At 46.6% G+C, this 20,857-nt stretch overlaps 1 protein-coding gene across 1 annotated transcript; it reads left to right on the top strand.

Moving 5' to 3' along the window:
• The first annotated feature begins 19,491 nt into the window (after positions 1-19,491).
• On the top strand, positions 19,492-20,302 carry LOC125534480 (uncharacterized). The gene is made up of 2 exons (XM_048697693.2): positions 19,492-19,721; positions 19,827-20,302. The coding sequence occupies exons 1-2, from the start codon at positions 19,624-19,626 to the stop codon at positions 20,074-20,076; spliced, it is 348 nt and encodes a 115-aa protein (XP_048553650.1). The 5' UTR covers positions 19,492-19,623; the 3' UTR covers positions 20,077-20,302.
• The last annotated feature ends 555 nt before the right edge of the window (positions 20,303-20,857 follow it).

Below are 20,857 nucleotides of genomic sequence, written 5' to 3'. Positions count from 1 at the left end.
TAAGTTTTTTTTATTATAACGAAACTGCCTGGGGCGGCGGCTACCACAGTGAAGGCGCGGCGGGGGAGGCCCCATTGCTGCTCAGGGTGCAGCTCAACGGGTCAACGGAGCGGGTCAATAGAGCGGGTCAACGGTGGAGATGGGTCGGGCGCGGCAGCCGGGTGATTTGGTCGGCATATTAACACACCGTCGCGCCCGTGGCTTGCGGTGGTTGTGAAAACAGCTCTGGGAGACGCGACCACGAGGACCGAGTCGGAGTCTGGCTCGTAAGCGCGGCAGCCGGCAGCTCCAGACGCTGCGGCAGAGGAGGTCCCAAGAGGTGTAGGTGAGCACGACAGCAACTTTGCAGGTAGTTTACCGCGGTGGGTTAGAGCAGCAGTGGCGATTTAGCCCCGGCCGTGAGGGTAAGCGGCGCTCGGCCACAGCCGAGCAGTTGGCTCGTCGGAGCAAGCGCGGACCGGCGAGCGGGACGGCATAGGCAGCGGTTCGGCGCTGCTGTGCTTGAGGCGGAGGCTGGCCGGCGGCTCACGGTGCAGAGCGGTTAGGCAGAGGTGAGCGAGGGCAGCTCACGGGCCCGGCACCTCGGTGAATCGGATCAAAGCAGTTCCGACGCGGCGAGCTGGAGTCAGCCGGCGGGGATGAGCCGCGTTAGAGGCAGCGGCTTGACCTCAAAAGTGGCAGACTCGAAGACGAGGGGCGCTCATGCGGCCCGGAACGGAAGCCAGGGCGGCTTGACGGAGATGAAGGGGCGCCGGCGGCTTGGCCACGCGCGCTTAGCTACGAGCGGACTGGCGCTGAATCCGGCTCAACACGGTGCGTCCGTCCCCGAGATGGAGTTGGCGATTTTGAGGCAAAAACCGAGGTGACCCAGGCCGGTTCTTCCTTCTCTTCCTTTGGTAATCACATGCTAAACTCACGTAGTAGCTCTCCTTCTTTAATTCTTGACTCCTAGTAGATTCCTTGTACGCACGTTGCAATCATAGTTGACAAAAAGAAGACCCGATTCGGCTTCCAGTGATGTACTAGTCGGCTTGATGCAGACGTTCTCGAAACAAGGCCTGCGACTCGGCGACTCAGCGAGGCGGCCCTCGACGGCGGGCAGCTCAGGCCGGGGCGCGTCGGCGGTTCTGCAGTAAGCAGCGACAGCCGGCAGCTCGGTCCGCGCGGGGTCCACTCAGTTTTGGAAAATAGGCGAGGCCGTGTAGCTGGGGCGGCTCGACGCGCCAGCGAGGCAACTTGGTGGCGGTGACCTGTGGCGGCAGAGCCGGCTCAACCCGGCGGCGTAGGTCAGCGGAGGTAAAGGGGGACGGCTGTTTGGGCCGGCGACTTGTCGGTAGCACGAGGCAGAGGCGGGGCAACGAGTGAAGGTGCGGCCCAAGGCAGCGCTGGATCTGGTAGGAGAGGTTCGGTGACGACGTAGTACGCGGAAACGAGGCTGATTCCGTGCGATTGAGATATCCTCCGGGTCGTGGTCGGTTTGACCAATCCACGTTCTTTTTTTTTGGCAAATCAGATCGAAACCGCAACAACTGATCCAAACGCCTGCTTTTCGACTTGCGTGACGAGGTCAGCAGCTCCAGGTCGCATGTTCAACTCCCCGACGTTTACTTTCATTGGTAGAATCACCTGTAGATTGCTAGCACGCTTTTGATGGCCAATGCAGATCGAACCATAACTGTAGAGATCGTCCGCGACAGCACAAAACAAACTTTTTCTCCGATTTCCATTGAAAAGATTTAGAGTTGTCGATTCTTCCGTACCAACTCTTGCTTGATCCGGCAGGTCATGACCTTCTCGAAAACTGCCTAAATAAATCATGTGATGGCGGCAGCGGACAGACCGTAACCCTAATTTCTTGATTCTTCTTCATCCGATGAATTGCAAACTTCTCGATCCCTTAAAAATTTCCCATCAAGAACTTAACACCACCGTGCGCAGGCCCCATGGTGGGCGCCAACTGCCCGATCTTGGATACTTATTAGTAACTCGGCGAGCGGGTCAGACGGACGACAAGGCCCAAGACCCAGTAGGCCGGCTCATGTATGGTGAGCCGGCTTAAGAGAAAAGCATAAGGAATATTCCCTTACAAAGGAAGCAAGACTAGGACTCCAACTTGTAATAGAGTAATCTTGATCCTATTAGGACTAGTCATGTAACCCGCCCCTTCAACATATATAACGAGGGGCAGGGCACCCCAAGAGGGGACAAGAAACAATCTCTAAGGCTAGACACAAAGAGGGAGCCGACTTATGCGGCGACTCTCTCATGAGTATAATGAGACCTAGCCACAAACAACATGTAGGGTTGTTACCGTATGATGTTTCCCGGGGCCCGAAGCTGTCTAAATTCTTGTTTTGTGTGTCGCGTCTCTCGTCCCGCTCAACCCCTCTCAAGCTACTACAAAGATGCGTTGGCCTCATGACTAAGTCCTCACACTAGGACATTTGCCGTGACAATTCCACGACAAGTTCTGAGTGTGATTGGGGACAAGTTGGTTGACGCCTATATTCATATGGGTGTTGCCAAAAACTTGTGGGATGCGCTCGAAGTCAAATTCGGCGCAACTGATGCTGGCAGTGAGCTGTATGTCATGGAACAGTTCCATGATTACAGGATGATTGATAATCGTTCTGTATTGGACCAGGCTGATACAGTGCATTGCTAAGGAGCTGGAGCTCTTGAAGTGTGAGTTACCGGACAAGTTTGTCGCGGGTTGCATTATTGCAAAACTCCCTCCTAGTTGGAGGAACTTCGCTACTTCTCTCAAGCACATGAGACGTGAATTCTCTGTTGAGGATGTCATTGGTCATCTCAGTGTTGAGCAGAACTCGAGAGCAAAGTACTCACACGTGAAAGGGGCAGAGGGTTCTTCTAGCGTCAATGTGGTACAGAAGAACTTCCACAAGTTCAAGGGAAAGAACTCTGTCCAGCAGAATACTACCTTTAAGAAGAAGGGTAAGAAGAAAGACAAAAGAAGAGATGGTTGCTTTACTTGTGGTTCAGATGAACATTGGGCAAACAAGTGCCCAAACAAGTACAAGAAGCCAGCATAGGACCCCAAGTCTGTGAATGTCACTCTGAGCAACAATAATGCGGCATCTGGGTATGGTAATCTGTTTACCATACTTTCAGTTTCTCAGTCCATCGATTGGTGGATTGACACTGGGGTCAATATTCATGTGTGTGCTGATGTGTCTTTGTTTTCTTCCTACCAGGTCACACGAGATTGTTCCATCCCGATGGGGAATGGCTCGCATGCTTCTGTTCATGGTGTTGGCACGGTAGATCTGAAGTTTATTTCGGGAAAGATCGTGCAACTGAAGAACGTGCATCATGTCCCCGCCATAAAGAAGAATCTCGTTAGTGGCTCCCTTCTATGTAAAGAAGGGTTTAAGTTAGTATTTGAGTCTAACAAAGTAGTCATATCTCGGTATGGACTATTTGTTGGAAAAGGATATGCTTGTGGTGCTTCGTTCCGCCTTTCCCTGGAGGATTTCTGTGATAAAGTCGTGAACCAAATTCATTCTAATGTGAACGAATCTGAGGTTTGGCATTCACGTCTTTGTTACATAAATTTCGGTTGTATGACGTGGCTAGCTAAGATGGATTTAATCCCGAGTTTCACTTTAGCCAAAGGCTCTAAGTGCCATGCGTGTGTGCAAGCTAAGCAACCTCGTAAGCCTCACAAGCCTGTGAAGGAGAGACACCTGGCACCTCTAGAGCTCATACATTCAGAACTCTGTGAGATGAATGGTATGTTGACTAAAGGTGGAAAGAAATACTTCATGACTCTGATTGATGATTCCACTAGATTTTGCTATGTGTATTTGTTAAATACTAAGGATGAGGCTCTACACTACTTTAAAGTCTATAAGGCTGAAGTTGAGAACCAACTTGAGAAGAAAATAAAACGAGTCCGGACTGATCGTGGTGGAGAGTACTTTTCTAATGAGTTTGATTTATTCTGTGCGGAACATGGTATTATTCATGAGAGGACGCCTCCCTACTCGCCCCAGTCAAACGGGGTTGCCGAACGGAAAAACCGTACTCTAACTGATTTGGTTAACGCCATGTTAGATACATCGGGTTTATCCAAGGCATGGTGGGGGGAGGCGGTATTGACATCTTGTCATGTCCTGAATAAAGTTCCCACAAATCATAATGAGCCTACTGATACGTCTCCAACGTATCTATAATTTTTGATTGCTCCATGCTATATTATCTACTGTTTTGGACATTATTGGGCTTTATTATCCACTTTTATATTATTTTTGGGACTAACCTATTAACCGGAGGCCCAGCCCAGAATTGCTGTTTTTTGCCTGTTTTATGGTTTCGAAGAAAAGGAATATCAAACGGAGTCCAAACGGAATGAAACCTTCGGGAACGTGATTTTCTCATCGAATACAACTCAGGAGACTTGGACCCTACGTCAAGCCACGTAACAGGAGGCCACAAGGTAGGGGGTGCGCCTACCCCCCCCCCCCCCAGGCGCGCCCTCCATCCTTGTGGGCCCCCTGTTGCTCCACCACATACTTCTTCCTCCTATATATACCCACGTACCCCCAAACGATCAGATACGGAGCCAAAACCCTAATTCCACCGCCGTAACTTTCTGTATCCACGAAATCCCATCTTGGGGCCTGTTCCGGAGCTCCGCCGGAGGGGGCATCGATCACGGAGGGCTTCTACATCAACACCATAGCCTCTCCGATGAAGTGTGAGTAGTTTACCTCAGACCTACGGGTCCATAGTTAGTAGCTATATGGCTTTTTCTCTCTTTTTGGATCTCAATACAATGTTCTCCCCCTCTCTTGTGGAGATCTATTTGATGTAATCTTCTTTTTGCGGTGTATTTGTTGAGACCGATGAATTGTGGGTTTATGATCAAGTCTATCTATGAATAATATTTGAATCTTCTCTGAATTCTTTTATGTATGATTGGTTATCTTTGCAAGTCTCTTCGAATTATCAGTTTGGTTTGGCCTACTAGATTGATCTTTCTTGCAATGGGAGAAGTGCTTAGCTTTGGGTTCAATCTCGCGGTGTCCTTTCCCGGTGACAGTAAGGGCAGCAAGGCACGTATTGTATTGTTGCCATCGAGGATAACAAGATGGGGTTTTCTTCATATTACATGCGTCTATCCCTCTACATCATGTCATCTTGCTTAAGGCGTTACTTTGTTTTTAACTTAATACTCTAGATGCATGCTGGATAGCGGTCGATGAGTGGAGTAATAGTAGTAGATGCAGGCAGGAGTCCGTCTACTTGTCTCGGACATGATGCCTATATACATGATCATACCTAGATATTCTCATAACTATGCTCAATTCTGTCAATTGCTCAACAGTAATTTGTTCACCCACCGTAGAATACTTATGCTCTCGAGAGAAGCCACTAGTGAAACCTATGGCCCCGGGGTCTATCTTTATCATATCAATCTCCTACTACTTTGTTATTTACTTTACTTTTATTTTACTTTGCATCTTTATCATAAAAATACCAAAAATATTATCTTTATCATATCTATCAGATCTCACTCTCGTAAGTGGCCCTATAGGGATTAACAACCCCTATTTGCGTTGGTTGCGAGGATTTATTTGTTTTGTGCAGGTGCGAGGGACTCGCGCGTAGCCTCCTACTGGATTGATACCTTGGTTCTCAAAAACCGAGGGAAATACTTACGCTACTTTGCTGCATCATCCCTTCCTCTTCGGGGAAAACCAACGCAGTGCTAAAAGAGGTAGCAAGAAGGATTTCTGGCGCCGTTGCCGGGGAGGTCTACGCAAAAGTCAACATACCAAGTACCCATCACATACCCTTATCTCCCTCATTACATTATTTGCCATTTGCCTCTCGTTTTCCTCTCCCCCACTTCACCCTTGCCGTTTTATTTGCCCCCCCTCTCTCTATCCTCCCTCTATTTGCCTCTTTTTGTCCACTTGCTTTTTGTTTGCTTATGTGTTAGTTTGTTTGCTTATCGTTATGGCTAGTCCCTTATCTTCTCCGTTGTCTCCCGAGAATGAAATTCTAAATTTTAAGCAAAGGAAGGGTGAAAATCTAAAAGATGTTTGGTATAGAATTTGCAATGCTCAAAATAAATCTACTAGGAAGCAATCTACTACCATTCTCCTTCGCAATTTTTATGTAGGCATTACTCCTTGGCACCGTTATGTTCTTGATACTATTACTGTATGGAACTTTTTGGGTAGCCATACTTTTGATTCTTATAATGCTATGTTAGATTTATTTGGCTCACCCCCTCTCTTGGTTAATGGAACTATATTAACTTTGAAGCATGTAATGCAAAGGCTTGAGATTATTGAAATAAGGTTGCTACCATAGAGTTAATTGAAAATTTGGATAAAAATATCCACAGCCGAATCTCTCAATATGGATCTAAAGTAGGATTTACTTTGAAAGATATTAAAGAAAAGGAACCCATAGTTAATGAGAAAATAAATCACGCTTCCGGATCGATAAACTTGAGAATATTATTGCCAACTTGGGAACCGCTTTTTCTTCCGTAAAGAATACTCCGAGTCCCTCCACTAAAGTTTGCCAAACTTATGTACGTTCCTAAAAATAAGGGTGAATCATCTAGTAAGGAAAATGCGGATCTCAAATCTATAAGTGTTCATCCCAATCTTTTTGCTATCATTAAGGAACCATTTGTTACAAATGAATTTTTCGATCTTGTGCCTAAAAGCTTGATAATTAATAAAAAGAAAGAAATTCCTAAAGATGGTAGATGCCTCAATGAAGAATTGCCTACCAAAGATGGCAATACCTAGATCTATTCTTGCTTGTTATGCCTAGCTAGGGGCGTTAAACGATAGCGCTTGTTGGGAGGCAACCCAATTTTATTTGTATTCCTCGCTTTTTGCTCCTGTTTAGTAATAAATAAATTATCTAGTCTCTGTTTTGGTTGTGTTTTTGTGTTTAATTAGTGTTTGTGCCAAGTAGAACCGTTGGGAAGACTTGGGGAAAGTCTTGTTGAACTTGCTGTAAAAAACAGAAACTTTAGCACTCACGAGAATTGCTGTAATTTTTATTTGGAAAGTGATATTCAGTTAATTCTTTTTGCAGATTATTAATAGATAAATTCCTCACGTCCAGAAATTTATTTTAGAATTTTTGGGGTTCCAGGTCTTGCGCTAGCTACAGATTACTACAGACTGTTCTGTTTTTGACAGATTCTGTTTTTCATGTGTTGTTTGCTTATTTTGATGAATCTATGGCTAGTAAATTAGTTTATAAACCATAGATAAGTTGGAATACAGTAGGTATAACACCCATATAAATAAATAATGAGTTCATTACAGTACCTTGAAGTGGTCTTTTGTTTTCTTTCGCTAACGGAGCTCACGAGATTTTCTACTTTAAGTTTTGTGTTGTGAAGTTTTCAAGTTTTGGGGTAAAGATTTGATGGATTATGGAACAAGGAGTGGCAAGAGCCTAAGCTTGGGGATGCCCATGGTACCCCCAAGATAATCTAAGGACACCTAAAAGCCAAAGCTTGGGGATGCCCCGGAAGGCATCCCCTCTTTCGTCTACTTCTATCGGTAACTTTACTTGGAGCTATATTTTTATTTACCACATGATATGTGTTTTGCTTGGAGAGTCTTGTATGATTTGAGTCTTTGCTCGTTAGTTTACCACAATCATCTTTGTTGTACACACCTTTTGAGAGAGCCATACATGATTTGGAATTTGTTAGAATACTCTATGTGCTTCGCTTATATCTTTTGAGTTATATAATTTTGCTCTAGTACTTCACTTATATCTTTTAGAGCACGGTGGTGGATTTGTTTTATAGAAACTATTGATCTCTCATGCTTCACTTAGATTATTTTGAGAGTCTTAAATAGCATGGTAATTTGCTTACAATCCAAATATGCTTGGTATGCAAGATTAAAAATAAAACTTTCTTATGAGTGTGTTGAATACTATGAGAAGTTTGATACTTGATAATTGTTTTGAGATATGAAGATGGTGATATTAAAGTCATGCTAGTTGAGTAGTTGTGAATTTGAGAAATACTTGTGTTGAAGCTTGTGATTCCCGTAGCATGCACGTATGGTGAACCGTTATGTGATGAAGTCGGAGCATGATTTATTTATTGATTGTCTTCCCTATGAGTGGCGGTCGGGGACGAGCGATGGTCTTTTCCTACCAATCTATCCCCATAGGAGCATGCGCGTAATACTTTGCTTTGATAACTTGTAGATTTTTGCAATAAGTATATGAGTTATTTATGACTAGTGTTGAGTCCATGGATTATACGCACTCTCACCCTTCCACCTTTGCTAGCCTCTTTAATACCGCGCACCTTTCGCCGGTATCATACACCTACCATATACCTTCCTCAAAACAGCCACCATACCTACCTATTGTGGCATTTTCATAGCCATTCCGAGATATATTGCCATGCAACTTTCCACCGTTCCATTTATGACACACTCCATCATTGTCATATTGCTTAGCATGATCATGTAGTTGACATAGTATTTGTGGCAAAGCCACCGTTCATAATTCTTTCATACTTGTCACTCATGCATCATTGCATATCCCGGTACACAGCCGGAGGCATTCACATAGAGTCATATTTTGTTCTAAGTATCGAGTTGTAATTGTTGAGTTGTAAGAAAAATAAAAGTGTGATGATCATCATTATTAGAGCATTGTCCCAGTGAGGAAAGGATGATGGAGACTATGATTCCCCCACAAGTCGGGATGAGACTCCAGACGGAAAAAAAGAGAAAGAAAAGAGGCCATAAAAAAGAGAAAAAGGCCCAAATAAAAAATAAGAGAAAAAGAGAGAAGGGACAATGTTACTATCCTTTTACCAAACTTGTGCTTCAAAGTAGCACCATGATCTTCATAGTAGAGAGTCTCTCATGTTATCACTTTCATATACTAGTGGGAATTTTTCATTGTAGAACTTGGCTTGTATATTCCAATGATGGGCTTCCTCAAATTGGCCTAGGTCTTCATGAGAAAACAAGTTGGATGCACACCCACTTAGTTTCTTTTTGAGCTTTCATATACTTATAGCTCTAGTGCATCCGTTGCATGACAATCCCTACTCACTCACATTGATATCTATTGATGGGCATCTCCATAGCCCGTTGATACGCCTAGTTGATGTGAGACTGTCTTCTCCTTTTTGTCTTCTCCACAACCACCACTCTATTCTACCTATAGTGCTATATCCATGGCTCACGCTCGTGTATTGCGTGAAGATTGAAAAAGTTTTGAGAATGTCAAAAGTATGAAACAATTGCTTGGCTTGTCATCGGGGTTGTGCATGCTTTAAATATTTTTGTGTGGTAAAGATAGAGCATAGCCAGACTATATGATTTTGTAGGGATAACTTTTCTTTAGCCATGTTATTTTGAGAAGACATAATTGCTTTGTTAGTATGCTCGAAGTATTATCATTTTTATGTCAATTTGAACTTTTGTCTTGAATCTTTCGGATCTGAATATTCATACCACAATTAAGAAGAATTACATTAAAATTATGCCAAGTAGCACTCCGCATCAAAAATTCTGTTTTTATCATTTACCTACTCGAGGACGAGCAGGAATTAAGCTTGGGGATGCTTGATACGTCTCCAACGTATCTATAATTTTTGATTGCTCCATGCTATATTATCTACTATTTTGGACATTATTGGGCTTTATTATCCACTTTTATATTATTTTTGGGACTAACATATTAACCGGAGGCCCAGCCCAGAATTGCTGTTTTTTGCCTGTTTTAGGGTTTCGAAGAAAAGGAATATCAAACGGAGTCCAAACGGAATGAAACCTTCGGGAACGTGATTTTCTCATCGAATACCACTCAGGAGACTTGGACCCTACGTCAAGCCACGTAATAGGAGGCCACGAGGTAGGGGGTGCGCCTACCCCCCCCCCCCAGGCGCGCCCTCCACCCTCGTGGGCCCCCTGTTGCTCCACCACGTACTTCTTCCTCCTATATATACCCACGTACCCCCAAACGATCAGATACGGAGCCAAAAACCTAATTCCACCGCCGTAACTTTCTGTATCCACGAAATCCCATCTTGGGGCCTGTTCCGGAGCTCCGCCGGAGGGGGCATCGATCACGGAGGGCTTCTACATCAACACCATAGCCTCTCCGATGAAGTGTGAGTAGTTTACCTCAAACCTACGGGTCCATAGTTAGTAGCTAGATGGCTTCTTCTCTCTTTTTGGATCTCAATACAATGTTCTCCCCCTCTCTTGTGGAGATCTATTTGATGTAATCTTCTTTTTGCGGTGTGTTTGTTGAGATCGATGAATTGTGGGTTTATGATCAAGTATATCTATGAATAATATTTGAATCTTCTCTAAATTCTTTTATGTATGATTGGTTATCTTTGCAAGTCTCTTCGAATTATCAGTTTGGTTTGGCCTACTAGATTGATCTTTCTTGCAATGGGAGAAGTGCTTAGCTTTGGGTTCAATCTTGATGTGTCCTTTCCCAGTGACAGTAAGGGCAGCAAGGCACGTATTGTATTGTTGCCATCGAGGATAACAAGATGGGGTTTTCTTCATATTACATGCGTCTATCCCTCTACATCATGTCATCTTGCTTAAGGCGTTACTTTGTTTTTAACTTAATACTCTAGATGCATGCTGGATAGCAGTCGATGAGTGGAGTAATAGTAGTAGATGCAGGCAGGAGTCGGTCTACTTGTCTCGGACGTGATGCCTATATACATGATCATACCTAGATATTCTCATAGCTATGCTCAGTTCTGTCAATTGCTCAACAGTAATTTGTTCACCCACCGTAGAATACTTATGCTCTCGAGAGAAGCCACTAGTGAAACCTCTGGCCCCGGGGTCTATCTTTATCATATCAATCTCCTACTACTTTGTTGTTTACTTTGCTTTTATTTTACTTTGCATCTTTATCATAAAACTACCAAAAATATTATCTTTATCATATCTATCAGATCTCACTCTCGTAAGTGGCCCTATAGGGATTGACAACCCCTATTTGCGTTGGTTGCGAGGATTTATTTGTTTTGTGCAGGTGCGAGGGACTCGCGCGTAGCCTCCTACTGGATTGATACCTTGGTTCTCAAAAACTGAGGGAAATACTTACGCTACTTTGCTGCATCATCCCTTCCTCTTCAGGGAAAACCAACGCAGTGCTAAAAGAGGTAGCACCTACTCCCTATGAGCAATGGGAAAAGAAAAGAACTACACTCTCTTACTTGCGCACTTGGGGCTATTTGGCGAAGTTAATGTGCCGCTAATCAAAAAGCGCAAACTGGGACCAAAGACCGTGGACTGTGTTTTTCTTGGCTATGCCAAGCATAGCGTTGGCTATGCCAAGCATAGCGTTGGCTATAGATTTCTAGTGGTGAAATCTGAGGTACCTGATCAGAAGGTCGGTACAATTATAGAGTCTAGGGATGCTACATTCTTTGAGGATATTTTCCCCATGAGAGACATGCAAAGCAATTCTAGACTGGAATCTGATGAGACTCCTGAACCTGCTATTCCGATGGAATATTATGAACATAAAAGTGATAAGAGTTCCATGGAGGATGACGAGGAAGCTCCTGTTAGGAGCAAGAGACAGAGGACTGGAAAGTCCTTTGGTGATGATTTCCTCGTGTACCTTGTGGATGATGATACTCCCAGCTCCATTTCAGAAGCTTATGCATCTCTGGATGCTGACTACTGGAAGGATGCGGTCCGTAGTGAGATGGATTCCATCTTGGCTAACGGGACATGGGAGATCACTGATCGTCCTTATGGTTGTCAACCATTAGGATGTAAGTGGGTGTTCAAAAGGAAGCTTAGGCCCGATGGTACTGTTGAGAAGTACAAGGCTAGGCTTGTGGCCAAGGGTTATACCCAGAAAGAAGAAGAGGATTTCTTTGACACTTATTCACCTGTGGCTAGACTGACAACCATTCGAGTGTTACTCTCTTTGGCTGCCTCGCATGGTCTTCTCGTTCATCAGATGGACGTTAAGACGGCTTTCCTTAACGGAGAGCTAGACGAGGAAATTTACATGCAACAGTCGGATGTCTTTGTAGTAAATGGCCAGGAAGGAAAGGTGTGTAAGCTAGTGAAATCTTTGTATGCCCTGAAACAAGCACCTAAGCAATGGCATGAGAAGTTCAACGCTACTCTGACATCTGCTGGCTTTATTGTGAACGAAGTTGACAAATGTGTATACTATCGCTATGGTGGGGGCGAAGGAGTTATACTGGGTCTGTATGTCGATGACATACTGATATTTGGGACCCACCTCAAGGTCATTGAGGAGGTCAAGTCTTTTTCTATCTCACAACTTTGAGATGAAGGACCTGGGTGTGGCTGATGTTATCCTGAACAATAAGCTACTGAGAAATTTTGAGGGTGGAATTACACTTAATCCCACTATGTTGAGAAGATTTTGAGCCGTTTTGGATATTCGGACTGCAAACCTTCTGCAACACCATATGATCCTAGCGCGCTCGAAAGTTCGAAGGCACGGCTGTAGATCAATTGAGGTATTCTCAAGTGGTTGGTTCACGGATGTACCTAGCATGTGCTACTCGTCCTGACATCTCATTTGCTATGTGCAAACTGAGCCGGTTTGTTTCCAATCCGGGAGATGTGCACTGGCATGCTATTGAGCGAGTGATGCGTTACTTGCAAGGTACTGCGAACTATGGAATTCACTATTCTGGGTACCCGACGGTACTTGAGGGGTATAGTGATTCGAATTGGATATCTGGTGCTGATGAGATGAAAGCCACAAGTGGACATGTCTTGACACTTGATGGTGGTGCTGTTTCCTGGAAGTATTGCAAGCAGATGATCTTAACCAGATCGACTATGGAAGCAGAACTCACAACATTAGACACGTCATGCCTCAAAGCAGAATGGCTTCGAGAGATTTTGATGGATTTACCGGTGGTTGATAAACCAGTGCCGCCTGTCCTTATGAACTGTGACAATCAAACAGTGATTGCCTAGGCTAAGAGTTCAAAGGACAACATGAAATCCACAAAGCACATAAGAAGAAGATTGAAATCTGTCAGAAAATCAAGAAACTCCGGAGTAATAGCGTTGGATTATATCCAGACGGCTAAGAATCTGGCAGACCTTTTTACGAAAGGGCTATCACGGATTGTGATAGAAAATGCATCGAGGGAGATGGGTATGAGACCCACGTAAGTTTCCATGGGGGTAACCCAACCTATGTGATCGGAGATCCTGTGAATTAGGACCTGGGAAAACAATTCAGCGGTCAACTGAGGAGAGTATCCTTAATAAACCCACTCCGTTGGAGATGCAGTAATACTCTCAATTCTGTAAGGCAGGATGACTTTTGTCTTAATGTGTTCCAAAGCTTGTGTAAGCAAGATGCTAACCTACAGAGCATTCTTTGGAGGAACACACCTATGTGAGCCCGACTGCTGGTCACAGTCTATGAGATTGGTTAATCTCTAGTAAGCTCATGAGAAGGTACAGAGTATGACTAATAGGCTCCACCCGTGGGGTTTAGCCTTCGGCAGCCACGTATCAGCTGACAATAGGCGAAACTTCTGCATGCCAAACTAACAATTCAAGGCATAATCCATTGTTCAGTTGTGAAGAAGTCTAATCCTGTTGCTCTACGTGGAAGTTCAACTTAACAGTCTCCACTGAAAATTCTGGTATATCAAACATTGTTTGGAACAGCTGACAAACTTATGTGCCTCGAGATCTGGTAGGAGATTGTTGGATTATGGATGGGTTTAGGCCCATATAAGACACTAATCCCTGGTTAATCTTGAGGCCCATGTATGAGATGGCAGGTGGTGGGAAGTTTAGTCCCACCTTGCTAGTTGAGGAGAGTTGAGAACCCTTTATAAGGGCTGCTCTACCACTTGCCATTGGGAGCTTGGGAAGAGGAGTGGCACACGCGCGCTCCTCCTCCTCCGCCTCCCGCCTCGCCTCGCCACGCCACGCCACGACGCGCGCCGCGGGTTGCGGGAACGAGTCGAATCTTATTTTTGCCGCTCAGGAACGAATTCAACTCCCTTGCCGGGGGTGCGACCCTTGCCAGGAACAACAACTCCCTTGCCGGGAGTGGGCCGACTCGTTCGTGGGCCTCGACCAGGCCCACGACTTTTCCCCTTGCGGACTATATAAGAAGGCTCTGGCCAGTGAAGTAACCTAGTTCGGTTCACTCACTCTCTCTCACGTGACCTAGCCGTCATCTACTGTTCCTCACTATATGCTGCCTCCGACGATCACATCTCGACGACCACGTGCACGGCTGGTTGGGAGAGCAGGTGCCTCCGGAACCCTGTCGTTTGAGATCCTGCCCGGGAGAACGGCAATAAAGTTCTGCAAACAACTGTTACGAAGCTTTTCAATCAACATCCAACCATTCTCATCCTAAAGTCACTTAGTCTTCAATGTAACAGTGTAATCTTGTGCATGCAGTCCCACGCCATACTGACCACCGAGGAGTGGACGATGCTGTGCCGGCACCAGAACCACGACAATCTGACCCTGGAGGCGTGGAAGGACCTACCGGTCAAGAACCGACGGACCTCGCCAGGGAACTGCCGTGCAAGCGCCGTCGTCGCAGCGGCCGCTTGGGCTCAAGAACCCGTGGAGGCAGGTCGTGATGGACGGGGAGAAGGAGGCTGAGGCTTGAGTGCTTGACCCGTGGTGGACGAGGGCTTGGGGGCGGATGAGGGGCCAGATCAAGCTGTTGTCCAGGACTGCTGCGGCCAAGTCATTGGGCAGCAGGGGGCTTGCCTGGGATGTGCTAGCAGCTAGCTAGATGGAGACATGGAGTGACTCGATCCTTTTTGTAAGGTTTATACTATTTGCCTGCTGCATATTGATCTGATTTCTTCAGTTACCTTCTAGGGATCTAGAGAATTTTTCCATCCAAGGATGAACACACTACTTTCAAATTCCACTTGATCCCCATGTGTTGTTGTAGCAGTCAGGGGCTAAAAACCTGGTATCCTGTTTGATCCAGCATGTGGATCAGCACCAACAAAGTTGACCGCTGCAGAAAATAAATGAACACAAATGAATCCCTTCCATACACCTTCTCATTTCTGAATCCTGGCTTGAGTAGGCAGAGATGAGCATTTAAGTGAAATTTTCTGAATATGAGTGACCCATGCATGTGGAGTTTGTTTTAGGTTTACAGGCTTCCTGCTGGTTTTCAGAGATTCAAGTGCATGTCTCCATATCACAAATACATAGCGTTTCGGACATTTCTTAATTAGGCCAATATTTTAGAACTTTCACTACAAATATTCTTTTCCAAAGATATAATTGAGAACTTGTAAATCATATGTTTAGATTTGTCTCGAAAAGTAGTCACAATATTATAATTCTTTGTGTTATATATGTATGTACTACAATAGAAATTAATGAAAAAGGTAATCTTGAAGACCTTTGAAATCTGTGTATGTGAAACGCAATGTGCAACCTCTACTTTCTGTGCATTCCTTTGAAAGTAAGCCGTCAATTTCTTGTGTGCATTCAGTTTCCAACTGTCAAACTCAAATAATACTACTCCCTCCGATCAGGGAGTATTATTCTTTGGAAGCAGCCTCAAGCTTTGGAGGGGATTCTAAGTTTACTTGGTTAGACAGTTGCATGCAATGTATAGAGAGTTAGAGCATCTCCAGTCGTTGGCCCCCCAAGAGGCGCCTAAAATCGCCGTCTGGGGGTGAGCCGGCGCAAAAATTAGGCCTGGGGGCGAGTTGGTCTCCAGCCGCCAGCCCCAGGGCCGCCTCCAGGCGCGTTTTAAAATAAAAGAAGTATAGCACAGTTCGGCAAAGTTCGGCTATAAACACGATAAATTTCGGCCAAACACAATAAATTTCGGCACAATTCAGCGAAGTTCGTGGATTTTCATTACATAGCACATATATAAACTAAACTAAAAAAAACTGGTTGAAGTCGCCACCGTCGCCACCATCGTCGTCGTCGGCTTTCTCCTCCTTGACGCGGGCGCCCCTGCCGGACCCCTCCCCGGCGTCGCCTTGGCGGACTGGTGGCGGCGCGTTGTCGTCGTCGCTGTCGTAGATGACGACGACTCCGCCTTTGTCGCGGCCGCGTCGGCGCTCCGTGAAGCGGCGCAGGGCGGCGCACTGGCGCTCCTTCGCCTTCTCCAGGCGCTCCTTCTCCATCGCTATGGAGTCCCTGCGCGCCCATTCCAGGGCCGCGTCGTCGTCGTCGAGCTCCGTCGTCTTCACTGGCGCGGCCGGCTCCTTCTTCACCGGCGCGAGCCCCGGCTCCGTCTTTGGCTTGACGAAGCGCGGAGGAGGAGCCGACGAGGAGGCGCGCCGGCCGCCCTCGTTGATGACGATGCCGGCCCTGCGAGTGCGCCGGCCGAGCGGCGTCTCCGCCGCAGGCTCGGCCTTGACGCCGAGCAGGGCCGGAGTACCGGAGGAGTGCGATGAAGATCGCGAGGAGGAAGAAGAGGAGGAGGACCCGAACCTCCTTGGCGCCCATGGCCCGGCGCGTCGGTGTTGCGCCGGGGCGGCCACCCTCGCCGGGTACGCCAACGGCGGGTCGTTGCCGCCCTCGAGGTACGTCAGTACGCCCTCGAGTGTGCGGCCGGGGACGCCCCACCACAGGTGGCGCCCTCGCTGTTCTTCAGGCCGCCGACCACCGGCGCGCCGTTGGTGGACGCCAAGCGCTGCTGCTGGCGGCGCTCGAAGTACGCCGCCCAAGCTGCGTGGTTGTCGGCGTCGTACTGAGGGAGGGAGAGCTGGGCGTCGGTGAGGGAGGCGCGCACGACCTCGACCTCCTCGGCAAAGTATTTGGGCTCCGCCACGGCGTCGGGCAACGGGGGAATGGGCACTCCCCCGTCGCTGAGTCTCCACTCCGTCGGCCCGGCGCGCATGTCCGGCGGCGTCAGGATGTTCGCCTAGAACAGGAGTCAGGACTCCGGGGAAACGCTCTGCCCTGGCGACGGGCTCGGGAGAGGTAGAGAGGGAGAGGGAGGGGCTGGGCGGCGGCGCTCGGGAGAGGTAGAGGTAGAGGGAGGGGCTCGGCGGCGGCGAGGGGCGGGGCTGGTGTGGGCACATGCGAGTAAGGCCACTGGCTATATAGCCGCGCCGTGCCCGTGTGTACGCGTGCGAGGGAGGGGAGGCGTCGGCGCGCCGTCCCGTGACGCGCCGCCCGTGAGGAATCAATGGCAAGGCTGACCGGCGGCAGCCTTGCCATTGATTCCCCGCGGGAACCGAGGCCGTTGGGGGAAGACGAGGCGCCGTGTCGCTGACGCGGCTGGCCCGCGGTTTTTTCGCGCCAAAACAGCTCGTCCCGGCGCCCCCGGGCGCCCCCCAGCGCACCGGGTTCGGCCTGAGTCCGCCGGCGTTGTTTTCAGCCCAGGCCGGCGAAAATCGAGCTCCTGGGGGCTCGACTGGGCCGTTTTTTCGGCGCCGGCGCGAAAAAATCGCCTGGGGAGGCCTTCCTGGGGCGCGGCTGGAGATGCTCTTAGAGACAACCCCTCTAAAGGCTTAAAAGAAACCATAGAGGCAGCAAAGTGCACATTGTAGATATTCTAAACAAGGTATACATCAACAAGATAACAAATAATGAAATATTGAAACTACAGTGCTCTATCAGCACTAGAGTGAGAAACAATGCCATCAGTTTATTCCATCTGGTACCTAGTACTTCCTCTGTCAAGAATTAGTTGACACTTAGACCGATGTATCTAACATTGAAATACGTCTAGATACATCTGTTTGAGCGTCAACTAATTCCGGGCGGAGGGATTTTATGGTAAAGTATTCTTGGGCTAGTCTAGTTAGATATTAGTATGGCAATTGGGCAGAAAACTCATTAATTGTATGTTGTGTAAACTACCTGTGGTAGAAACATTCATTAATTGTATGTTGCATTTCTCTATAACAGTTTGTTGATGGGAAATAAGCTCAACTACATGCTCAGAATGCTGGGGGCTCAGTGTGCACCGTGGACATTATATGAAGGAGCTGCTCAGTTGATGGGACTTCTCCTTCATGTCTGTTCTCCGGTGAGCGCGTTCCGTTTTTGAAGGTCTCATCCATTTGGCATAAAATTGAACCGATCGAAGTGTTTCCGAAGGCACACACCATGGGAACCCCATTTCCTTCCACTTGAGCAATTTGTGTCTAGTTGGAAGTGTGAAGAGATCATGCATAGAAGACAACATTGAGTCATTTGAAAGTAAGATCAACTTATTTGATGTTAATTAAGTTGCTGCAGAAAAGGCTGGTCAAATTGCTCGAGACCAAATGGGACCACACCAATCATCTCAGAGACCTGGACGAGTTGAACTGTTGAAGGAGTTGGTACTGAGGATGGAGTCTGCCATGTCGCAGAAGCATGCATTACTTGATGAAAAAGGAAGTTGTATTTACAGCTTGAGCGGAAACTTGAGATCCTTTGTGGCGAAGCAGAGCAGATTGCAAGGGAGGTGAAAGATGAAGATGCAGAGCTCTTAAGGCTGAAAGCGGGTATTCACATGGCCCAGGAAGCATGTATGTGTTGCCGATGAACTGCGGTTTCAGTTTCACGGCACCTTAGCTGAGCTGGGCTGAGAACCGCAGCTTTCTGACCGATATGAACTTCAGAAATCACTTCAATCTCCAACTTGATTAGCACCAAACCTGGATGAAGTTTCAATTGCCATTCGACACCTGTCATGATGCTGTTTATGGATCTTGAATTGCTACAAATTTGACTCATCTTTATATGCTAGCTGGACGGTTTAATCTGGTTGCCTTGTGTTTTTATAATTCCTGTTTAATATGCAGCAGGTTAGTTGATCTGAAGACTTTCTACCTGTTGTTTTATCATATTCGATGCATCTCCATCTCTTGCATTTTTTTTAATGGTCTGATGGCTTGTTGGAGGTCGTCAATTAACTTGGTGTTTATCTGTTGGTTCAGGTTGGCAGTTTTGGTTTCCTTTCTTAAATCATCAGGAATATTACTATCATATTGTGTTTTGTCGTGCGCTTCTGGCTGCATTCTCATGTTATCTAGGACTATCACCAAACCTGGATGGAGTTTCAGTTGTCAAATTGTCATTCTTCATATTAAGTCTCTTCTGTTTTTCATTCAGTCATGTTTAATAAGCAGTAGGTCAATCTGAATACCTGCTGTTGCTTTATACTCCCTCCGTTCCCAAATATAAGTCTTTTTAGAGATTCTACAACATGGACTACATACGGAGCAAAATGAGTGAATCTACACTATAAACTATGTCTATATACATCCGTATGTAGTTCATATTGAAATCTCTGAAAAGACCTATATTTAGGAACGGAGGAAGTAATATTCAATCTTCTTTTTTTTTGTTTTAGGTCTGATGGCTTGCTGGAGGTTGTCAACTTGGTGTCTATCTGTTGGTTCATGTAATCAACCATATCCTGTCAGCAATTGGCGTCCAATAGATCTGCATTTGCTGATGCAAGTTTGGCCTTTTCTCTTGGCCGCATTCTCATGTCACTGTCCCAGCAAATCGTGCTGGTTCGGCGATCAATCTTGTAGTCTTCTCCAGTTGCAGATCCAAGGAGGGGAGGATAACTAGGCAAGCATACTGAAGAACTCACAACATCAACAACACCGAGAACGGCTGAGCAGAGATGCTTCCTTCGACGGCTCGCCCTGCAGGTGCCGCGGCCTACACGCAGCCGCAGCTGAGGCAGATGAGGGCGCAGTGCCTCGTCTTCCTCGCTTTCAAGTATGTTATGGCGGGTAGCAAGCATCTCAATCTCTGCAAGAATTCCGTTGCTTCTTTCATCTTGACATGTGTGTGTGTCTGTGTGTGTGTGTGTGTGTGTGCTAGGAACCAGATGGAGCCCAGGAAGCGGCACCTCGATATCGCGCTCGGTGAGGATGACATCGACGGAGCTGGCTGCCACGGCGAGACGACGACGAGCTGGCCTTCTCAAGCCTCGCCGTCCTCTGCAGCACTGTTGCCACTGCCGCACCTCCTGCCCATCTCCTCGCTGCGGCTGTCCCCGCCGGTGACGGAGCAGGAGCAGAAGCAGGAGAATCTCGACCGCAACGACGACCCTGAAGCAAAGCACGAGTAGTTGATTGATGGTTGTATCCTCTTGACCTCTTCTCGCCCCGACTGGGCCATCGACCGTCGACCAAAAATGAATGAGTTTCCGTTCAGATACAATGTATTTTTCTCATACATACATATAACAACTTCGATTAGCTTTCTCACACATACATACATATAGCAACTTTGGTTATCTTTCTAGCATCATTTGTATAGGTCACTATACATATATGAATACTTTGTCATATATTTATTTGAGGGGAAAAGCCACTTTACTGATCAAAATCCACAAAAGGTGGGATACAAACTGGGTCATGTGGCTGGCCAAGCCATACATGACGCCCCTTAGCTAGAGTAGTAGCAAACTTAGCCAAACTACGAGCTTCCAAATTTATAGCACGCCCTTCAAAAGTGAAGTTACAAGAAAAAAGAGTTGATTTAGATTTAATTTCGCTTATGATAGCTCCCTAGGGCCTTTAGAGATGTTGTCCATCACTTGCTTGCAGTCAGACGCTAATTGCCTCACGACAAGCTATCACTTCTAGTATGGCAGGATCGCAGACTCCTCCAATGACCAAAGCACAACTACCCAGATAATTGCCGCGGTTGTCCCTGCATATTGTAGCTGTCGTTCCTGGTCTTTGTGTGTGACGCCTCAAAACTGATGTGCCAGATGTGTTTTAGTTATTCGCTGTTGTTGTCATGTCTTTCACTTGCGTGTTGCATCTTGTCATGTCATCATCCGCATTGCATCATCATGTTTTCAAAACTTGCATTCATCCGGGTTCTTCGAGTTCTCTCCGCTG

This window comes from Triticum urartu, chromosome 2A (genome assembly GCF_056163025.1).
Source record: "Triticum urartu cultivar PI428250 chromosome 2A, HENAU_Tu73, whole genome shotgun sequence".
Classification (NCBI taxonomy): Eukaryota; Viridiplantae; Streptophyta; class Magnoliopsida; order Poales; family Poaceae; genus Triticum; species Triticum urartu.
This window is presented reverse-complemented; position numbering and strand designations above follow the sequence as displayed.

What these genes read in the sequence shown, in the direction of transcription:
- LOC125534480 (XM_048697693.2), top strand. Translation starts at nt 19,624, where the DNA reads ATGCTTCCTTCGACGGCTCGCCCTGCAGGTGCCGCGGCCTACACGCAG. An exon ending in CTCGTCTTCCTCGCTTTCAA is followed by an intron (nt 19,722 to 19,826) that starts GTATGTTATGGC and finishes TGTGTGTGCTAG; the next exon opens with GAACCAGATGGAGCCCAGGA.